The sequence below is a fragment of the Rhopilema esculentum genome, chromosome 6 (assembly GCF_057945365.1).
Source record: "Rhopilema esculentum isolate cy_ngs chromosome 6, ASM5794536v1, whole genome shotgun sequence".
In the NCBI taxonomy this organism is placed as follows: Eukaryota; Metazoa; Cnidaria; class Scyphozoa; order Rhizostomeae; family Rhizostomatidae; genus Rhopilema; species Rhopilema esculentum.
In genome coordinates this window covers 156,575-178,847 of record NC_142820.1, presented here as the reverse complement: position 1 = coordinate 178,847, position 22,273 = coordinate 156,575, and the positions used below count along the sequence as shown (strand labels likewise).

At 38.0% G+C, this 22,273-nt stretch overlaps 1 protein-coding gene and 1 long non-coding RNA gene across 2 annotated transcripts; one reads left to right on the top strand and one right to left on the bottom strand.

The window, feature by feature from the left end:
• Positions 1-248: 248 nt before the first annotated feature.
• Positions 249-22,004, bottom strand: LOC135686867 (uncharacterized). Its single transcript, XR_010516117.2, has 2 exons — positions 18,287-22,004; positions 249-611 (listed from the first exon to the last, which is right to left on the bottom strand). It is a non-coding gene; the product is annotated as an uncharacterized LOC135686867 (long non-coding RNA).
• Positions 11,024-12,687, top strand: LOC148960069 (uncharacterized). Its single transcript, XM_089109075.1, has one exon. The coding sequence runs from the start codon at positions 11,288-11,290 to the stop codon at positions 12,278-12,280; it is 993 nt and encodes a 330-aa protein (XP_088965201.1). The 5' UTR covers positions 11,024-11,287; the 3' UTR covers positions 12,281-12,687.
• Positions 22,005-22,273: the final 269 nt, after the last annotated feature.

The following is a 22,273-nucleotide window of genomic DNA, read 5'->3' as shown; positions in this document are numbered from 1 at the left end:
TCAAATCTGCAACATAGCTCCGTTTTATTTTCATTGCGTTTCCCCGTTCTGCCGTCACCTAATTATTTCATGTGGCATCATGGTGATATGCAAATAACGTTTTGTACTGTAATTTGCAGCCTGTTGCTAAGTTCGTTGCAATGACGTTGTTGTTGCATATGTTTGATTCATGGCTTGACGGTTTAAAGCTATTCTATAGATATTTGAAATAAGAAACTCTAGTTTGTACTCAAATAAGAAGAGCATCATCAAGTGATTGTCAAATGATATCCAATCAAAACTCTGTTCTATATCAATTTCTTAAAGATTTTAAGCATGTCTATATTTCGGCAATGAAAACGGGCCAGCCTGTTTTCCATCTTAAGTAGTTCAGCATTTAGTGTAGCAATAGTCCTTCTGCTCTAAGCAAACTAGGTGACCAGACAAACTATCGTCCGTATTGATGCAGCTTTTGAAGTCGCCCCAGCATCCCTGCCTGCAGGAAGACTTTTTATCGACGCTGACTGCATCGTACATATTTCCTATTGTGTATGCTGTGGTAATTAAGTAAACTGAACACAGTATGACAAACAGTAACGCTGTCTTCATCTTTTAATTTTCGTTCTTTTTACCTAGGAAAAATATGTTTGATTAGGAACTCAAAATGAAAGAAATAGCATGCTGGAATTATACTGGTATTTTCCCGCGCAATGGATCACATTATGCCGCAATGCATCATGCCGCAATGCATCATGCCATATTGAGTTTGAAACGCCAAATGAAATTTGAAACGCCATACAAAATGAAACGCCACTCAGAGTATAATAAAATCATATAATAAATAATGCCACGCAGAATGAATAAGCAGTTGGAATATAAGTTATAGAGAATTTGAAAAGCCATGTTAAATGTTAGACTGAGGATTTAAATGCCGTAGAATAACATAATGTCATTAGAATTTAGTTAAAGACCATGTAAAATAGGGATGAATGGCATGTAAAATCATCAAACACTATTCAAAAATGTAGAATCGTAATATAGGCAGAAACGACGCTCCAGAAGTATTTTCATCCAGCACGTAGCCATTCAGATATTGCAGATACTCAATTCCTCACTCGTCATTCAAACAGTAGTGGCAAAGCATATTGTAAAGAAATCCGAAGAAATGCCAAAAAGATAGCTTGCTAGAGAAATGCCAAAAAGGTAGCCTGCTGGAGAAATGCAAAAAAGGTAGCCTGCTAGAGAAATGCCAAAAAGGTAGCTTGCTAGAGAAATGCCAAAAAGATAGCCTGCTAGAGAAATGCCAAAAAGGTAGCTTGCTAGAGAAATGCCAAAAAGGTAGCCTGCTAGAGAAATGCCAAAAAGGTAGCCTGCTAGAGAAATGCCAAAAAGGTAGCTTGCTAGAGAAATGCCAAAAAGGTAGCTTGCTAGAGAAATGCCAAAAAGGTAACCTGCTAGAGAAATGCCACAAAGGTAGCTTGCTAGAGAAATGCCAAAAAGGTAACCTGCCAGAGTAATGCCAAAAAGGTAGCCTGCTAGAGAAATGCCAAAAAGGTAGCCTGGTAGAGAAATGCCAAAAGGTAGCCTGCTAGAGAAATGCCAAAAAGGTATCCTGCTAGAGAAATGCCAAAAGGTAGCCTGCTAGAGAAATGCCAAAAAGGTAGCTTGCTAGAGAAATGCCAAAAAGGTGGCCTGCTAGAGAAATGCCAAAAAGGTAGCCTGCTAGAGAAATGCCAAAAAGGTATCCTGCTAGAGAAATGCCAAAAAGGTAGCCTGCTAGAGAAATGCCAAAAAGGTAGCCTGCTAGAGAAATGCCAAAAAGGTAGCCTGTTAGAGAAATGCCAAAAGGTAGCCTGCTAGAGAAATGCCAAAAAGGTAGCTTGCTAGAGAAATGCCAAAAAGGTAGCTTGCTAGAGAAATGCCAAAAAGGTAGCCTGCTAGAGAAATGCCAAAAAGGTAGCTTGCTAGAGAAATGCCAAAAAGGTAGCTTGCTAGAGAAATGCCAAAAAGGTAGCCTGCTAGAGAAATGCCAAAAAGGTAGCTTGCTAGAGAAATGCCAAAAAGGTAGCTTGCCAGAGAAATGCCAAAAAGGTAGCCTGCTAGAGAAATGCCAAAAAGGTAGCTTGCTAGAGAAATGCCAAAAAGGTAGCCTGCTAGAGAAATGCCAAAAAGGTAGCCTGCTAGAGAAATGCCAAAAAGGTAGCTTGCTAGAGAAATGCCAAAAAGGTAACCTGCTAGAGAAATGCCAAAAAGGTAGCTTGCTAGAGAAATGCCAAAAAGGTAGCCTGCTAGAGAAATGCCAAAAAGGTAGCTTGCTAGAGAAATGCCAAAAAGGTAGCTTGCCAGAGAAATGCCAAAAAGGTAGCCTGCTAGAGAAATGCCAAAAAGGTAGCTTGCTAGAGAAATGCCAAAAAGGTAGCCTGCTAGAGAAATGCCAAAAGGTAGCCTGCTAGAGAAATGCCAAAAAGGTATCCTGCTAGAGAAATGCCAAAAGGTAGCCTGCTAGAGAAATGCCAAAAAGGTAGCTTGCTAGAGAAATGCCAAAAAGGTGGCCTGCTAGAGAAATGCCAAAAAGGTAGCCTGCTAGAGAAATGCCAAAAAGGTAGCTTGCTAGAGAAATGCCAAAAAGGTAGCCTGCTAGAGAAATGCCAAAAAGGTAGCTTGCCAGAGAAATGCCAAAAAGGTAGCCTGCTAGAGAAATGCCAAAAAGGTAGCTTGCTAGAGAAATGCCAAAAAGGTAGCCTGCTAGAGAAATGCCAAAAAGGTAGCCTGCTAGAGAAATGCCAAAAAGGTAGCTTGCTAGAGAAATGCCAAAAAGGTAACCTGCTAGAGAAATGCCAAAAAGGTAGCTTGCTAGAGAAATGCCAAAAAGGTAGCCTGCTAGAGAAATGCCAAAAAGGTAGCTTGCTAGAGAAATGCCAAAAAGGTAGCTTGCCAGAGAAATGCCAAAAAGGTAGCCTGCTAGAGAAATGCCAAAAAGGTAGCTTGCTAGAGAAATGCCAAAAAGGTAGCCTGCTAGAGAAATGCCAAAAAGGTAGCCTGCTAGAGAAATGCCAAAAAGGTAGCTTGCTAGAGAAATGCCAAAAAGGTAACCTGCTAGAGAAATGCCAAAAAGGTAGCTTGCTAGAGAAATGCCAAAAAGGTAGCTTGCTAGAGAAATGCCAAAAAGGTAGCCTGCTAGAGAAATGCCAAAAAGGTAGCTTGCTAGAGAAATGCCAAAAAGGTAGCTTGCCAGAGAAATGCCAAAAAGGTAGCCTGCTAGAGAAATGCCAAAAAGGTAGCTTGCTAGAGAAATGCCAAAAAGGTAGCCTGCTAGAGAAATGCCAAAAAGGTAGCCTGCTAGAGAAATGCCAAAAAGGTAGCTTGCTAGAGAAATGCCAAAAAGGTAACCTGCTAGAGAAATGCCAAAAAGGTAGCTTGCTAGAGAAATGCCAAAAAGGTAGCCTGCTAGAGAAATGCCAAAAAGGTAGCTTGCTAGAGAAATGCCAAAAAGGTAGCTTGCCAGAGAAATGCCAAAAAGGTAGCCTGCTAGAGAAATGCCAAAAAGGTAGCTTGCTAGAGAAATGCCAAAAAGGTAGCCTGCTAGAGAAATGCCAAAAAGGTAGCCTGCTAGAGAAATGCCAAAAAGGTAGCTTGCTAGAGAAATGCCAAAAAGGTAACCTGCTAGAGAAATGCCAAAAAGGTAGCTTGCTAGAGAAATGCCAAAAAGGTAACCTGCTAGAGAAATGCCAAAAAGGTAGCCTGGTAGAGAAATGCCAAAAGGTAGCCTGCTAGAGAAATGCCAAAAAGGAAGCTTGCTAGAGAAATGCCAAAAGGTAGCCTGCTAGAGAAATGCCAAAAAGGTAGCTTGCTAGAGAAATGCCAAAAAGGTGGCCTGCTAGAGAAATGCCAAAAAGGTAGCCTGCTAGAGAAATGCCAAAAAGGTATCCTGCTAGAGAAATGCCAAAAAGGTAACCTGCCAGAGAAATGCCAAAAGGTAGCCTGCTAGAGAAATGCCAAAAAGGTATCCTGCTAGAGAAATGCCAAAAAGATAGCCTGCTAGAGAAATGCCAAAAAGGTAGCCTGCTAGAGAAATGCCAAAAAGGTAGCTTGCTAGAGAAATGCCAAAAAGGTAGCCTGCTAGAGAAATGCCAAAAGGTATAGAGAAATGCCTTGTGTGCATTTCTTGCAGCTACTGCATTTTCAGCGGGCAAAGAAATGTGTATAGGTAGTAGCTTTGTTGTTAAATTGCGATTGGATGTAATCTGCATGGAATGCAAGTATCAATCAATCTCAGATACAGTTGTGATAGAGTAGATGAAGTAGAGACAATGTATTTGAGAAGATGGAGTAGACGACTTTTTATGATCTACAAGATCATTAACAATCTGATGCCAGATTATCTAAGAAATCCTATTCCCCAGCTGATTCAATCATATTATGCTTTTCCTAATCAACCCGTTGTTGGACAAATTGGAGCAAAAACTGGAAAATATAAGTCAAGCTTTTTCCCAAACAGCTTACATGAATGGAATCAGCTTGACCCTGAAATCAGAGAATCGCCTTCCATTGATATATTCAAGAATAGATTGCTGTCGATCATAAGACCACTTTCTAACTCTGTTTTCGATATCTATGACCCACGAGGGCTTTCTTTATTAACTCAACTTAGGGTAGGGTTGAGCAAACTAAATTTCCACAAATTCAGTCATAATTTTAGTGACACAATCAACCCGATGTGCCCGATCAACCATGGTCTTGAGGATACGGAGCACTTCATATTGTCATGCCATTCTTTTGAAGGACAAAGACGTGACCTCCTCGCTTGTGTCATTCCAGTACTGCACTCTTTTGAATTTACCAACGTTCCAAATCCTATCTATCCTTTTACAGATTCTTTTGTACGGCGACAAAAAATTGCCATTTGAAGTAAATAAATTCATTCTGGGATCTACTATCCTGTAAATTTCAAGAATGGAACGCTTTGAATGACTATAAAACCAGTTTCATCAAATATCCCTAAATCTTGTGCCTCACCCACTTATTTGCTATTTTCAGTTTTTCAAAACGTATTATCTTGTACCTGTAATCTTCTCTCTATATATATATATATATATTTCTTTTTTTGTAACATTGATTATGTGTACGTGTAGCGTTCTTATTTGTTTGTCTAGTTGCATGTAATGGCCATGGGGTTGGCATTGTCGAGCAATTAGCAAGTAAAGTAGAATGTAGTTTGTATTGTAACATTTTATCTGGATATATGAAAAAAAAGTTGTGATAGAGAATAGGCAGCGTAGCCAGTTATTGCACGAGTGTAAGAGGTTCAAGGTTGTCAATAACACACTGCAAGAATAGCACTTTCATATTTCATTGAAACTAAAACGTAGCTGCTGCGGTGCCAGTTCACTGATGTCTGATATAAAACTACGATATAAAAATTTGCAAGGCAAAGTTAGAAACCATTACTCACAGATAGATTGCCCTGTTGCAACTTCTTCCTTTAACACAAGAGCTGTTGAAGATGGCAAGCACCAGGGAGACCCGTATTATATGTACCTTCGATGTTTGTCTAGATTCAATGTATAATTGGCTTTCAAGGATTCAATTACTTCGAAAGGAAGCGAGGGTAACTCATTTTTATTCGATGGCAAACCTGTTGCGTAATATGCACAATTATCGTGTTGAAAATGTGGCTATTCTCAGAAGAAGAACAAACATTTGCAGCAATTTGTATTGCCACCGATAAATTTGCATCCTCTAGTTTGTTTACAGCTTGAAATCAACAGGAAGGTACTTAAGAAATCTTATTTATGGAATTAAAGAATTTTCCTTCTCGCATTGCAAACGCCTCACAGGTAGGTTTAGCCTATCACAAAAGCAAACATTTAAAAAGAGAGGGAAGACTTTGACTTAACAGACTCGAAAGTAACTTTTCAAATACGACGCTCTTGATCAAATGAAGCCGCGTAGTTTTATGACGAAGAGTTTTGACTGGAGCCAATTATTCAACAAATTACAACTTCCTTCGCTTTTTGTCGCCGTCTCAGCTAAATCGCATTTCTTAAACTTTTATGACGTCATTCCCAGATATATGCAGATGGCAGAACCCAATCAGAGTCACCACCTGGAGTCGGAATTCGGTCTGGGATTGATGTATAGGTCTGGGATTTTTGGGAATTTGAGCAATGAATGGACACAAGCAATTAACTGACCAAGTTCTTTGATAGTGATTGGCAACTGGAGTTTCGTCCACAGTTTGAGTTAAAAACATTTACTATATATGTCTTTTCTACGATTGCAGTTCTGTGCAATTGCATTATATGAAAGTATGATGGAATACGTCTGTAAATTTCACCGAAAAGAGTTTAAGTTTTGTAGTTAGACGCTCTATTTTTATTTTTATTTGCAATCTTGCAGTTTTGATCAAGAAGCTAAAAGTATTTACACCATACTTCGAGTAAGACTATTTCTGCATTAATTTTTTTAACAATAAAGATATAGACCGAAATAGCCCATATTCGAACCTGTCCATACAAATGTCACCATAATTTTCATTCACATTATTTGACCTCCGTATACTGATTCTATCTAACAAACACACTTTGTTTCTTTTTCTGCCCTGAATGCAACAATTTCTGCCCTGAATGGAACATTTGCTTGGAGGGTGATTCTTCGTACTTTTGTTTGTACAGATCTTAATTGACAAGTGCCTTTAGGCGTTCTGAACTAAGTGATCTCCAAATCTATATTGGACTTGAATCTGTTTCTCTCCTTCAATACCTGTACCGCCTTCCTCTACCGACCCTAGCTATTTTCAGAAAAAGCCTTAAATAGCTATAAAAATGTAGATCTTTATTTTACCGTTTATGTATTTATTAGAAGTATTTTATGTATTAGTTTTACCTTTTATATATATTTTTAACTTTAATTTTGTAATAGGCCTTAATTAGCTGTGAAAAAGCTAAGTACATTGCAGCCTACTGTAAATAAATTTATGAAAACTTTTCAATTAAACTACAATTACAAACCTCTCTATTACATAGGTAATTTGTAACTGGCTAGCCTGGGTTACAAAATAAGACTAAAACCATCGTATGAAAAAAATGCAAAGTAAGTAAGAAAGAAAAAGCTAAAATCTATATATTTAAATATATCAAAATGGTAGAATGTCTGGGTTTGTCCATGTTTTCCGTACGAATAGCTACGTTGGAGAGATTTGAGATAAGATACCGTTTGCCTTGTTGGTCGGTAGAAAGAAAATCACACATGTTGATGAAGAAGTTGCAGAAATTGCCAAAGGTGCCAAGAGAACCCATGGAAAAATTAACAGATTCGTCTGATTTGAAATGATGTTCTAGTTCAGAAATAAGAGGCGCATATCTATTGTGTTTCATAGCAGAGTTAATGTCGATATTAGTTTCAAAACCTATAGTTAATTCTAAGATGTATGATGTAAGGGTGTCTTTGCTCGTTTTTAGGAGTAGGTCAGGGTGAAGCTTGTCGCCAATCGATGGTGAAAGAAAGCCTGGTAAATCTGCAAAGATAGAAGAGTCATTAATTGCTTCAAAGGAAGTAGCAAGAAAGTTTAGGACAGAGTATAATGACTTTGCTCGAGGAACACCTTACAGCCGGTAACAACGCGAAGAAAAGTTTCTGGCAGTTGGCAGTACGAACAATCGGAAGTCTAGCTTAACTTCCATTTTGTTACGTTTTTGTTAGTAGGGAGGGTGCTGTTTAGGTACCTGATGGTAAAATTGAAAATGTTCTTAGGAAGTTTGCTTTGTACGTCAGACCAAATCTTGTTAAAATGTGGTGGAGAACGAACAAGATAATAGAATTGTATACTTCCTTGAGAAATTAGGTGATTTTGTAAGCGCTCTTTGTGTTCTTGGTGGACAGCTTTGTGTTCTTGGTGGAAGACTACTTTTGTATTCCTGTATATATCTTATTGTATATAGGTCGCATTACCAGTATTTTTCCATAAGTTACGAATGTTTTCACTTGGAGAAGTTTTCGGAGCATTTCGATTGACAGTTTGGCATTGAATAAAATTGACAGATGGCAAGGTAAAACCACAGAATAGGAAATAGGCAGAAGGGTAACTCTCGTCGGTTCCTTAGTTGTTTCTGAAGCCTGAGTCAAAAATAGAATTCTATAATGCTCCTTTAACCTCGATTTCATTAGACGAAGTTAGCCATGACATATTATCATTCATTAATCAGATATAAACGAATTATGATACATAATTGAATTTGTTCACTATCATAGGGCATTTTGTCACAAATAAAGTTGTCTACTTTCATTCTTTTTCAAAATTTCCCCGACAGATACATGCTAAGCCTCGTATAAGTTAACGCATGCGCAAGTTTTTTCAGGCTTCACCTGATAGGCAGAAGTTTCCCCTCTGCCTAATTCCTATTCTGTGGTAAAACTGGCTCGCCGAGTTTTCCGGAATGCATAGGATATTAACAGTTTTTCACTTCACCGTTTACATGGACAGCCGGGAAAGTGGCCAGCCGGGATCCCAGCAGACAGAGGCGGGATCTCGCTCAGCCGAATTTCCCGGCTAACTCATGTGAACGGGATAAAATACGCACGTGTGGTACCATGTGCAGTGTTTTTTCTCAATAATCTCGCGTTTTTTGTATCTTGAGTTTTCTAATAATCCTGTTCCTTTTCAGCAAAAGGCTTTTAAACAAAATAGCATCCCTTGCTTCTCGGTAAGCCAAAACAAAAGCACAAATTCCTTGTAGATGAAATAACAGCAGGCGAAAATATAAGTTTGTCATCAAAATCGGTCTCAAATTCTTGAAAATGTTTGTTGAAACCACCCTGATGCGAAACTTTCCTTTCCCGCCTTTGAATGGCATCAAACGCATATTACTTCATTATTTCGCAGAATTTTTATCCCGCCTGCCCGAGTTTCCCGGCTACATGTGAACACTGGTAGTTAATCAACCCGCTTTACCGGGAAACTCGGCTAGCCGGGAAACTCGCCTCCATGGTAACAGGTCCTTAGATAAATCTGCCACTGTAAGATGCTAGGAAATTCTAAAAAGAGCGTAGTTGTTATAGAGACGTAATTTGTTTTTTAGAAGAAGAAGTTGAGAGTCGATTCGCTGAAGCAGGTTCGTCAGTGTGGATTTGTGCACTTGATTGGTCATTATAAAGTCAGAGTGGCGACCAAGGTACTTAAATGATTTTCCATTTTCTACAGATGGAATGGTCTCATTATTAGCGAAAAGCTTTGGCTGAAATGGAAGAGAGCGGGAAGAAAATTTCTTGATACCGAATGCGATACATGTGTCGACACGAATGTTCATTGGCACCGTCGAGTGAAACAGTTCAGAAGATACTGGTTTTCTTTTTTCATTGCTGGTAATAACAGCAGCGTCGTCTGCAAATGGAAACCAGTGAACTGGTTGATACATACGGTCGTTTTGGTCATGAGAAGAGAAGCCTAGCTGTTTGTACTTTTCAGCCTTAAAAAATTGAATAAATGTATTAATGCAGAGATTAAAGATAAAGGGGGTTAGGCAGTTACCTTGAAGCACACCACAGGATACCGGAATTGCTGGAGTTTGGTATTTGCTTGTGATTGTGGAGGTTTGAAAGTTGTTGTAAGGGCTAGAGATTAGAAGCTGTATATTTTCCGGAATATGATGGTAAAGGAGGACTGTTGATATCGAATTATGATGTACTTCTCCAAATGCATTTTTAAGATCGAGAAAGGTAACAACCAGTGAACGTTGCTTGATGCGAGCTTTGTTTAGGACCTGAGCCGTTATTGCAGTATGCTCTAAGGTCTCTCAAATATTCGTCCTGAAGCCTTTTTGTACTTAATGCTCAATGGAACCATTCACTTTAAGAAAATTGCATAGACTGTAGCGCAGACATGATGAGAAGATTTTCAAAGGTACTGGGTCAAGTGAGATTGGCCGGAAGTTTGCTGGATCGTTATTGCTACCCTTTCTGAGAATTAGGATGGTGCTGCAGGCTTTTATCCACTCTAAAGGAACTTTTCCAGAGAGCCAGATTTCATGAATTATGGATATCTTTTTAACAAAATGATAAAGATTTTGTCACGGGGACATGGAGTGGCAAAAGATTTCATACAACGTATTACTGATTTGATCTTTTGATAGAAAGGAGGCTCCAAAGGAAGAGGGTGATTAGGCTCCGTATCGTGATTTGAGATGTTTTTGACGGTAGAAGCAGATGAGTTAAGTTGTTGTAGTAAAATTCGCGAGAAGTATTTAATTTCTATGAAAGGTGCGCCGCTCATTTTCAATAACTACAATTCCTTTTTTCAATTTTTTGGTAGCATAATAACAACAATGGAAACTTTTCATTTTGAATTCCATTTAAAACTACAATTACAAAACTGGCTAGCCTGTTTTACAAAATAAAAATAGACGTTTACAATATACTATTACAATAGACTATTATAATCATAAAAATAAGAAAAGAAAAAAGACGTTAAAAGGGGAGTAGCTCTGGGTTAGTCCAAGTTTTGTTTCTTGAGCTGAATATTTAGTAAGTGATGCGAATGGAGATGCTTGAAAGTTTGGAGGTGAGATATTGTTTCTGTTGATGATCAATGGACAAAGAGTCACAAGCCTATGGTTAGCTCTAAAACGTACGAGCCTAATATAAACGAATTAATTAGTCCATGGGCCAAGTAGCTGAAAATGGCCGATCGTTACCACTCAGGGGGATGAGGGCCACCATATATCAAATCAAAGCTTATTTTGTGTAGATTTAAAAAAATATGATGGAAATGTTTTCAGAGTAGCTTAAAGGTGTCACGTGTCCTTGAATTTCGCAAAATCAGCAGAAAAGTAATTCTGTATATTTCACACTAAATGAAACATACTTAGATTCAATATCATTCATGTAAGATAAATTGCCACTTTTTATTTAAGGATAACTAAAAATGCGATTGTGACGTCATTTCCTCATCTATTTATTTTTCTTCTTGCCTATGATTAAAAAATAAAAAATAAACAAAGTAAATTTAATTGTGTACCCTGATTCAGGTTACATTGTAGCCCTGTATCGTAACTCTTTCTAAAAGACTGGGCACAAATGGACAAGGAAGCCATTTTGTTTTTAGAATTTTTACGTTTCTCGAAGATGTAAAAATATGGATGTAAGCATACCTAGTAAAATACGAAGAACTGAGCCTTACTGTATAATACACTGTAGTGATGATAACACTAATTAAGTCAGTCCAAACTCCCTTGACTCGTGAAAAACATCGAAAAAAGCTGGCGAAATCCGAGATCACAAAGGCATTCTCAGTGTACAGGTGAACGATGATCAAATGCCGAATGGAGTTTATTACCATCGCAAAAGTCGTAGTATATTTACACACAAACTAGCTGATGAACTATCTAAAGAAAGACACGGTAAGCTTCTGATGAGCCGAGTTTTCCAACGTTATTCTTCACTTTTTGCTGAATACGCGGATCATTTCCGCAATGCCAATGATCCCCCATCAGCATTCTGGATGTCCTACATAGACATGATTGAACTACTTCTTCAGATGATTCGTGCCTCAAGAGAAGGTAATTGGGAGCTTCATCTCTCTTGTATCCGCCAGATGCTCCCTTGGTGCTTTGCATACAACGCAATCACTTACTCGCGATACATGTCAGCTTATTATAGCGATATGACAAAACTGCAAGATGATCATCTCGAAATATACAAATTCATGGGAAACGGCGGATTTTCAGTCCAGCTGAGCAAAGAAAATACATTTGGAAGAATTTCCGTAGATCAAACCCTTGAGGAAACAGTAAATAAGGATACCCAAACAGCTGGGGGTACCAAAGGCTTGAGTTTGAGACCTGGAGCAGTACAAAGATACTACTTGATGGCAGAGTTCCGAGCTTTATTCCTGCGTAATTTGCGCGAAATGGTTGGCTATGCTAAAGGAAAGCATGGTCATGCCGATCTTCAATCGTCGCGCAATGCCCAAGATAAGAAAGATGTTACCGCCATGGCTGATTTGATAAAGAACTGGACAGATCCATTTGCAGGCCATGGACAGCTTTCTAGCATCTCAACAGAAGCTGTTGCCATTACAGCTATAGCAGAGGGCCTTGCAAGTGCCTTCAAAGTTGGAGAGGCAGCCTATGCTGATTTCAAGAAGACCCATCTCGAATCCCAGCCTACAACGGTAAGGATCTATGACACGCTGAAGAAGCAAAAGTTGAAAACATTTAATGCTTTATCGACAACCAAAAAGGTGGCAAAGAACAAAGACACACCGAAACCGTTCTTCGCGCGGATCGAAATTTGTTTGCTCGGATGATTATGTGGGGGATTCTACAGCGCGCATAGCAACCATTTAGTTATGTTATATTCTTAGATATATTGCTTTTTAAAGACAACAGACAATTTTCTCTATTAATTATATATTGCTTTATTCACTTGAGGACTCGAAGTAGCTTAATTTGTTTTGTTATGATATTATATTTACGTACTTGTCTTCTGTTAATGTGTACGTGAACAAGGTAAAGGAAACTGATATTCGTGATGTATTAAAAACCTACGTACGACCTTTGTATCGGTATAAGCAAATATAGGTTCACTGATTTGACATGTTGATTAGCTGAGTAATGTAAATTGAGTTTATAAAAGTACAGTAGGGCAGTGTTAGCGTAAAATGTGTTGAGGAAAGACGTGTAGATAAATTGAGATATGATGAGACAAGGCGTACGTTTGAGTTTTATTTGAAGAGATTTCTTGGTTCGTGGAGAAGTATATATGTTTCGAGCCAGCGTAAATGAGATAGATTGCGATCTATAACAGATTATAATTGCTGAAACCCGAAATCTGCAAATGCAAGATGTTTTCAAGCACCCATTAGGCCCTCTTCCAGCTTCCTTGGCCAGTAGCAATGGCTTTCCCCGCAAGACTAATAAGGCAACTTGGAAAAGAACCAGCAATTCTAATTGATGGAATAATTGATAATTGAAAACAATTGATGGAATGGCACTGGTCCAAAAGTTGAAAGTAGACTATCTTACTTTTGGTGAGATCGAAGATAAGATTTTGTCAAGAGTACTGCGTGAAGGAGAGGATTGTTGTAGAGTTGATGTTATTCTTGACGTATGCAGAGAAATTTCAATGAAATCAGCAGAAAGAGAGCTCAGAGGTGCAAGTGATGCCGTAACTTTCAAGAACATTACAGCTGGCCAGAAGGTAAAGCAATTCAAGAACTTCTTGTGCAATGGCAACAACAAAACATGTCTTGTCAGATTTGTCGTGGAGCACTGGCAAAAACTACTGAGTCGAAAGAGATTGAAAGGCAATAAATTATATGTAACGTCTGAAAACCGATGCATCAAGATCACAGCTGAAAAGGTAGAGGAACAAAAAGACCTAAGTTCTGAACAAGTGGCGGCTGATACATGACTTCTCCAAGCTTACGTTCCAGCAACTTTGGGAAAACTGGTCTATATCTGAAGATCTCCTGCTACAGTTAGAAGCTTTTGTATGTGATGTCTATGGAGAAAAAAAGGGCATTTCCGACGTGAATGAATGCAGATATGCAATGTTTTGTGCCAGGGGGTATGAAGCTAAGAAGCGCACGCGCATTCCATCGTAGCCATCAGACGGCCGTTCATTGCAGTATCGTTGTCGCTCAGCTGGCCTAGGCAACAAAAACATGAATTGTTCAAACACCAAAAACAGGGTTCTGTACGAGGATGGTTGAGTAGCGACGAGGATTATTCTTCAGAGCACTGGTGAACTTGTCTCTGCTCAGCGACAAACGAAATAATGCAGAGAATCAGGGGCGGCTTGGAGCGGTATTAGCGTTATTAGTCTAATAGCAAATTTTTTCAGCACAGGCTGCCATAATCTACTGGTCATATATCTTGAATGAAACTTATAATGAAACTAGCACTGGAAAATCCTCGGCAAAAACAGTTTACTTGGATAGCTAACTGTTTTCCTGCCATTTTGCAATGATATGGCGTGATATGGCCATGGTGAAGCGAGCAGAAGCCGCTACTCTTGAAACTGATTTGATCCTTTCAAGAAAAGACCTCCCTCCTACGCTTGTCGCGACACTTCTTGTGACGCATTCATCGGACGGCCTCAAACAAATACTACAGCCACAGCCCTGAAAATTTGCTATTAGGTTTGTGAATCCTAATAGCAACTTTCATATTCACCTTTGTTTGTGTTTCCTTGTGTGACGTAAATTGGCCAATCATGCTGTTGTGAAAGACCCAATATATGCGGACTTGCTTTTAGCCGGGTCACTTCTAATAGCAAGATTCCTCCGTTCCTTCTTACGTTAGTTTCATCAAAAATTTAAATCTGCACATAAATTGAATTTGAAAATATGGCGCTTTGGTTTTGTATGTTAACAATGAGCATTTTTTAGAAATATTTGTCCTTATTAAGGAGTATTTCAATGTACGATACTTGCCGATATGATTTTGCTATTATAAGAGGGCCGTTAATAGCAACAAAAAAGAGGCTACGGCTATGGGCAGAAGGCCTTTTTTACTTTAAGCTGATGATATTTATCTGCATGCCGCAAGCCGTCGAAGCCAAAGCCTACAGTCGTAATTGAAAGACGGAATTTGTGTGTAGACACGACTTCAGAACTGTATATGTACTCCAATGTAAGTCGTTTCAGTAAAAATTTGAAAAAATGTCTCTGAATTCTATTTAGAACTAAGAAACGTGTTACAACTTTACAATCTTTTTGGGATTAGTATCAAAATTAAAGTCTGATAAGTCTGACGATGGGCCATGTTGCACTGGAGATCAAACATACCTCCGACCGTGGCCCCCCCCCCCTTTTGCTCTTCTCTTTATGACTATGAGATGGAGAACATTAAAAAGGCGTCTTCAACTTGCGGCAAATAAAATCAAGATAAGACTGTGAGGTAGAGCATAGAAAAAACAGTGCAATGTTGAAAACAACCATTGAAGAGGGTGTGGTTGGAAGTAAAAACAGCGGTAGCCACGCCCTGACACGATTTTTTCTAATAGCAGTTTAAAATCTCTCCCAGCCGCCCCTGCGAGAGAAGATACTTGTCATCTCAAGAAATACCGATCATTTGAAAAACCTAACATCCAAAAAAGGCGTCAGAACAGTGGTTTAAGGATAGAGGTTCCTTGGATCCAGTCGCTATAACATCTGTATGGATGCTGCTTATCATTGCGATCAACTTCGAAGCAAAAATTATTGCAAGCGTAGAGCATTTACACCATTTCGTGATCGTGGCCCAATGTTATGGAATCAAATTCTTGGGACCTCGAGGATAGAAGAGAACGCTAAACTAATGAGTTTAACAAACAGAATACTTACAAAACAATTATATCATTTACCTCTGAACTGTTTATATGTAGCTTTTAGATCTCATTACCAAACTGTATGTATGTATACATGTACAGAACACAGAAGTCCAAATTTGACAGAAGATACAAAAATTGCTCAATAAGCAAGAAATATCAAATTCATATGCTATTCTTGAGGATTTAACCCCTTGTATCTTGACTGATTTAGGCCTTACATTCTGTTTTATAGGAGCCAGGAAATTGAAGTTCAGGCTGGCTTTTCTTATTTTGAAAACTTTGTTCTGACTTTAACTGGTTTTGAGGCCCTTGTTTATAAAATTGTTCTTATAAAAAGAGTTACAGTTAAAGAAATAAACAACTAAACTAACCAAGAAGCCAAAATCAATTTTGTTATGATTATAATCCCTATCTATTCAACTCTTTCTACCTCATGTGTTTCTATGGTTTTTTGCATATGACTAAGGTAAATGAGGTTTTTTCAAACATAAAAAGATCAGATTTAAAATTTGTTTCACTCAGTCTCAAAACCTGTTAAGATCACCTAAATAGTTAAAGGACCTGGACTGAAAAAGATATTTTTAAGGAAGTTCCCAAAGTGAAGTCTTTATTGACCAATGTTACTATGTTCAAACCCCTTCCTTGATGTATACAAAACCATTATACATGGGACATTTTATTAACCTTTAGTTTAATCCCTTGATGCAAGATAAGCACACCAAAATTTGTGTAATATGGTAGTAAATCGTAGACAATTTCATAAAACAATTCAGAAACATAGAGGTTTGCAGGCAATTGTTGTTTTCCTTCAAAGATACATGATTATCAGAAGTACTTAGTACTTTTTTCCTGAAATTGATGTTTTCTCACCATGAAGGCCATAATTTTCTTTTGCAATATAAAGATATTTTTGATGTGATCCAGCCTGTTCATTTCATTTCAAGAAGCATTTCCGATGTGAATAAATGCAGATATGCAATGTTCTGTGCAAAGAAAGGTGAAGCAGATTCTCATCAGCTTCCTCCATGCAAAGACACCTTGAAGAAGCATTCCCAATGAGCAAATTATCAAGCAGCTATATTGAGAAACTCCTTAAGAAATGATGTTGTCACTGGGCCTAGGGCTCACTGTTTCTAATGCAATAATACGATACTTATGGAAGTTCCCAAATCGAAAAAAATTTCTCATCGGGCCCTCAGTTTCAATGTTTGCAAGGACATGACAGATTTTTGAATCAATTTCTAGAAAGGAAGAATTGTTTAATGCTAACCAGATAGATTTGAGAATATACATCAAAACAGCGGAGGGCTCAGCCCCCCTCCTTGTCTGTTCTTTGATCTGACAAGAATCGTGTAACGCATAGATAGCTGGAACAAAATTTTTGCTCCAGCACATGTCTGCCATTGTAAACTGAACAAGAAAACGAAAAAAGATGAAACTGGACGTCTAAGATGCATTACAGGCTTTATGCTCATTGAAATGTAGACATAGTTTGACAAACTAATTTTGAAGATTTCTTAGTGAGAACAATTAGTTACTGTCTTCTACAGGCAAGGCAGGGTTTTTTATTGTTGCATTTAGAAATTTGTTTAAAGTTATATGTGTCGGAAATGTTGCGTTTGTTGCTAAAAGTTGAGGTTATGATCTTGATTGTTGGTAATTGTGAACAAAGTATCACCAGGAAAGTCATTTATTGGAATTACTGAGAAAGTTTTAGGAGATTGGCTTTTCTTGAACACATTTCACTGGTCAAAAACTGTCATCTTTAGCCACAAATAAGTGTGCAAGGAAGAGAAAGCTACCCGGCGGCCTCAGTCAGTTTGTCAAATGTATACCATGTGAGTTCCGAAAAAAACCGAGAAAGGGTGGTCTGAAAGCTAGAATCCTAGGAAAAAGAATCGCAAAAATAGGGTTGTTTTTTACTCAGTCAGTGGAACCACAATGGTTATTGAAGTACAACAAATTCTGCAGTGGCATCTAGTTATGTCTATTGCTCAAATCCCAGATAAGAAATTCAAGTTTTTGTTTAAGGATGTTACACTCAAACAGGTCATGAAATCAGCTGTGCATGAAATCAGCTGTCCCACTTTTCTGTTGCTAAAACCTTGCACTGCACTAATCAAATATTTTCTACCTATTATGAAAAACAATGCCTAGGAAAATATGTCAGTCACTTGACAGATTTATTGACAATTTATAGTTTCTAATAATTGTCAACTTGTTACTTTCAATTCAATTTATTTTGCACTTTCAGATTAACACTGCCAATTAATCAGTTTCAGTTTCATTTGTTGGTAAAATCAATCCTATATACAATTTAACACAATTACTACACAACTACAAATTTACAATATATATACCATACAGGTTAAAGATACTGAAATATTCTACAGATACTGAAAAAAATAACATGATTGTATTCATGTTTGATTATGGAAGAGCTCTCTAAATAGAGTAACTATGGGCCCATTAAAACAAAGAAACTTAAAAAAGAATAAAACAAAAGGAAAATCAGATGTTTAAATCAGATGTAGAAAAGTCACGATCCTCTTGGTATACATAATTTTTCTCATTTCAGGTATTTTACTACAGTTAGGTACCATGCAAACTTATGACTAGCTGGGTGTGCCTTTAAATGTCCCAATGTGAACAATCCAACCCATTTACTCAAAATTGTTCCAGTGAACATCTGGCAGAGAACTGAAAACAACTGTATACTTTTTAATGGGCAAGCAACTTAAAATGTCGAAATCAGACAAAGAAAAGCCCCTGCTCATTGGACCTGGATAAGAGTTAGGTCCCCCTCTTGGTGCACCCGCAAAAGATCTGCATGATTGGAATACCACTTGTAAAAATATAAATAAGAGTAGACTGGGCCTAGTTTTTTTCAAAAAGCGTGCGAAAATAACTTGCTGATGACTAATCTTCAAGTTGCTGGCTGTTCCTGATTCTTTTTAACAAATAAATATATTTCCCGACAAGTTTTTCAAGTGCTTACCTTGAACCAGTTCCTAAGTATCCTTAAATTCTTCGTTTTGTCTTTAGGTTACGCAAAACTTTGGTTTCAATTTCCTCATTTTTTCTTCGTTACAATAAAAATTGTTTACTTGTGGTTATCAAAACCGCCTTTCTGTGTTGACACGATGTGCGAGATTTAAAAGGTTAGAACAAATCAGGAAGTGTTTTACGAGATCAATGTTGATTGGGTGGATATCGCCCTCTTGGTTCACCAGTTGCTTGCTACGAGTATTTTGATTGGCTTTTAGAATTCCACATTGTCAAAGTCATTCAGTTTCTGAACAGAGTAAAAAACAAGGGGGAGGGGGCAGTTAAACGAAAACATTAATTTGTGAATTAATTGACGGAAATTTTATTATACCTATTTGGTTTGTTTTTGAAGAATTGATTATTCACAGAAACTTATCAATTTTCAAAGTCTGTAAAAATTGTAACTTTTAGGTGCACTACAAGGATGATGGGCCTAGATTTTGTCGATGACAACAATCAGTTGTTCAACTTGCTAATACTAGGAAACTGTTTTGAATATTGAGCCTGGATCGTAACAGAATATAAAGCACACATTTAGAAAGCTGTGAATGGTTTATATTCTTTTTTACATTGGTAACAGTCTTTTTATTAGCTTTATTATTACAAAGTGCACCAAGAGGGGGACACCACTCTATACCAAGTCTAGTGAGAAAGGTTTGACAATACGAACAAGCCTCTGTTGTTGCTTAAATTCATCGAAAATTGACTGCATTCTTCTTTAAACTTCAGAACATCTGCTAAAAAGGTTTCCTGCAAAGTTCATTCTTTCAATTCCGTCTCAATGCATACCATAAAACCATAAAAGATATAAAATCAAATTGTAGGCCTTTTCACCATTTTAACAAAATTTAATTTATTCCTGTACCCTCGAAGAGATGTGGTAATCGATAATGAGGCCCACTAATATTTATTGTCCTGTGCTTGACTATGGATCTTAAAGTAGATAATAGGGACATTTTTTGGATGCAAAGAGGTAAATGTAATAACTGCGTAGGCTGCCAAATATTTAAATATTTGGCAGTGACACAATAAATTTTCAGTGATACTTTAACTTCTCTTTATTTATCCAAAATTATCTGACTTGACTAAAGTAATGTTGATAAAACTGTTTAGATTAAGCCAAACTCAAATTCTTAGGTTCATCCTTTCTTTAATCAAACTAGACAATGGGTGGAAACTAGCTGGATGATACATTGTTTATATATTTATGTTATGTTATAAACTGATACTGTATAAGCTACATTTTCCACATATTTTGTCAGTTGATTGCACATTGACATGAATGGTTTAACATTGTAATAATTCCTTTTTTTATGTCACACAAATAGGCCATGGGCTAATTCTGTGATTTTTTTCATGTTTTTCCCCTGTAGTTATTACTCCTTTCAATAGAATTCTCTGTCAAATTGAAGGTAGATGGCACTCAGAAATATGGTGCAGTTTTCGACATTTTAAACTATATGTAAAATAGTGGCAATGGTGCTGCACAATATATAGCTTTTATGATCTGCTAGTTTTTACTCATTGCAGGGTATTTGGAAGTTGATACAACTTTTTCATTCCATTGTAAAAAATATTAAACACAATGTTGTGAATTAAGCAATTCGTTGCAGTAATAGTTTTACTGCTGTCTGATTTAAGGGGTTTTTATTAAAATCAAAATTAGTGAATTCTGCTCTTTAATATGCCTTTAAACATAAGTTTGAGAAATAGAATGGTTCTTACCCGTATTGGTTTCAAAATTACTTGCTTGAGCTTGAGAATATTCTCAGTGGAAAGGGTTGCAAAATTTGGCAAAGTCAGAGAAAAGGGTACATTTTAAGCAACTCAGGCTATGTTCAGATTGCTCCGTTTTCATTTTTGTTCAGACTGTTCAGACAGAACATGTTCAGACTGTTCACACTGTTCCGGATACATTTGAAAAGGGTATGAAAAGTGAAAACGATGAAGCGTTCACATTGCTCCGTTCTGGATAAAAAGGAAAACGCCACAAACTGGTTTACAGCACTTGCCACTGCTAATAAACTTTTCAAACACCTCACTGCCACTAATATTCCTCCGAGTAGTATGCTAACTTCGAGTGAATCAGCCATGTTAAGAAAAGTTGTTCAAATTGGCGCGGTCTAAGTATCTTGCTGTGTTGTTGTTGTTGTTAGCGTTTTTCAAAAGCCTCCGTTTTCAAAAGTCTCCGTTTTCAAAAGTCTCCGTTTTCAAGGTGGAGCAGTGTGAACGCAAGGCACAAACGGATACTTTTTTATCAGCTTTCATATGAATACGGAGCAGTATGAACGGGGTCTCAGAATCAGAGATTAGGGTCCCGTTTCTACTTTCAGGATTACACATGATATATGTTTGACCAACTGACTGAGCCCGCTGGGGAAAGCTAAAGCCTTAGCCCCCGGGGGGGGGGGGGCACTTGGATACCAAAACGACGGGGGTGTGCACTCCTAAGATTGTCTTGGTGAACCGGCTTTAGAAAAAAAGCTAAAAATGACACCCGGTTTTAGAATTTCTGGAAAAAAGAACAAAGGAAAACAAAAGCTTTGGTGCCAGTTGCCATGGTTGCCAGAACACAACCAACACAATGGGCGGGCAGCCTCTTTGCTGTTAATTGAATAGAAAAAAAACGAAAATCAGCATAAGATTCAGGGGCGGATAGAGAACAAAAGTTGACGGTCGCACATAAATAATACCCAGCAGGCGGTCGAGGGGGCCTCCCTCATGGTCAAGGGTAGAGTCATGATAGGGGCCCAGCCCCCCCGGAACCAGAGAAACTAGGTTTGATTTCAAAGTCAAAAACCATAAAGCTCACAATGTCGATTATTGCAACCACTATAAATAAAAGGAATAATTTCGCCTTTTTTTAAGAAAGTCATCTTGATTTTTGGTCTAGAATACTATTTTCATGTCTTGTAAGCGTTTACTTTCTAACTGCAATTTGTCCCGCTAAGCAAGACTGATACACTTTGATTGATGAAACGCCCTTATCTTTAGGAGCGGAAGTTGCCTCACCAACGAGGTTTGCATGGCTTGTCTTGTAGTAGTTTTGAGGGTGGCGACGGGACTGGGGCCCTGAAAATTTCAAATTGTTCAGTCAAACATTTTCCCAAAAGCCCTGCATATTTGTGCGGCACGGGTGACTTGTTCAAAAATCATACTGTTTACGGTCTAGGATGGTCTTTGAATTTCTTCTATATTGAATTAAATCGTAGCATTGTGTGTGAGATCGACCAAGTTCGGTCCTGTGTTTATTGTGTAAAGAGAGGTAAATGTATTATCTGTAAGGAGGGAAATAAAAGATTGTGGTAAACACGATTGCATTATTTCAATGATTGAAGACTAAAACTAAATTCTGAAAATCTGACGGTCTTCCTTGCGACACCCTGAATCCGCCCTTGATTAGATTATATCCTTTGAACAGATACCCGGCCTTAGAATAAATTGCTGAAAATGATACCCGGAAAGACGTGCACATCCTGTCAGCAAAATATACTAAGTAACCCCCCCCCCCCGGGCCCGGGAGGGTCTTAGCCCAATGGCGGCGCCAGCCACTACGCTCTGGGGGGGGGGGGCAAAACAAAAGATTTTAGACCACGCCCATTTTAGCACCAGAAAACGCCCTTTTACTAACAAGGAACGCCCATTACTCACTTTCGGCTATGTAAAGGCAGTTTGAAAATCATAGGATTACATAACGAAAAGTACGTTGCCAAAATATTACCCCTCCCCCAACTTTTTCCGATCGGATTGAGACGAATTGAAAAATTGATCCTGTCGAGAACTGGGGGGGGGGGGGGGGGACGTGTTCGCCGCTACTGCCTTAGCCTTTTCTACATGATCATCCGAGAAGGAAATCTTCGCAGAACATTTTGAAGATGTTGTTTATTTTTTATTACTTCAAGCCTTTTTCCATTTCCTTTTTATTTTTAGCTTTGTC

Coding starts and splice junctions, on each gene's coding strand:
- LOC148960069 (XM_089109075.1), top strand. CDS start 11,288: ATGCCGAATGGAGTTTATTACCATCGCAAAAGTCGTAGTATATTTACA.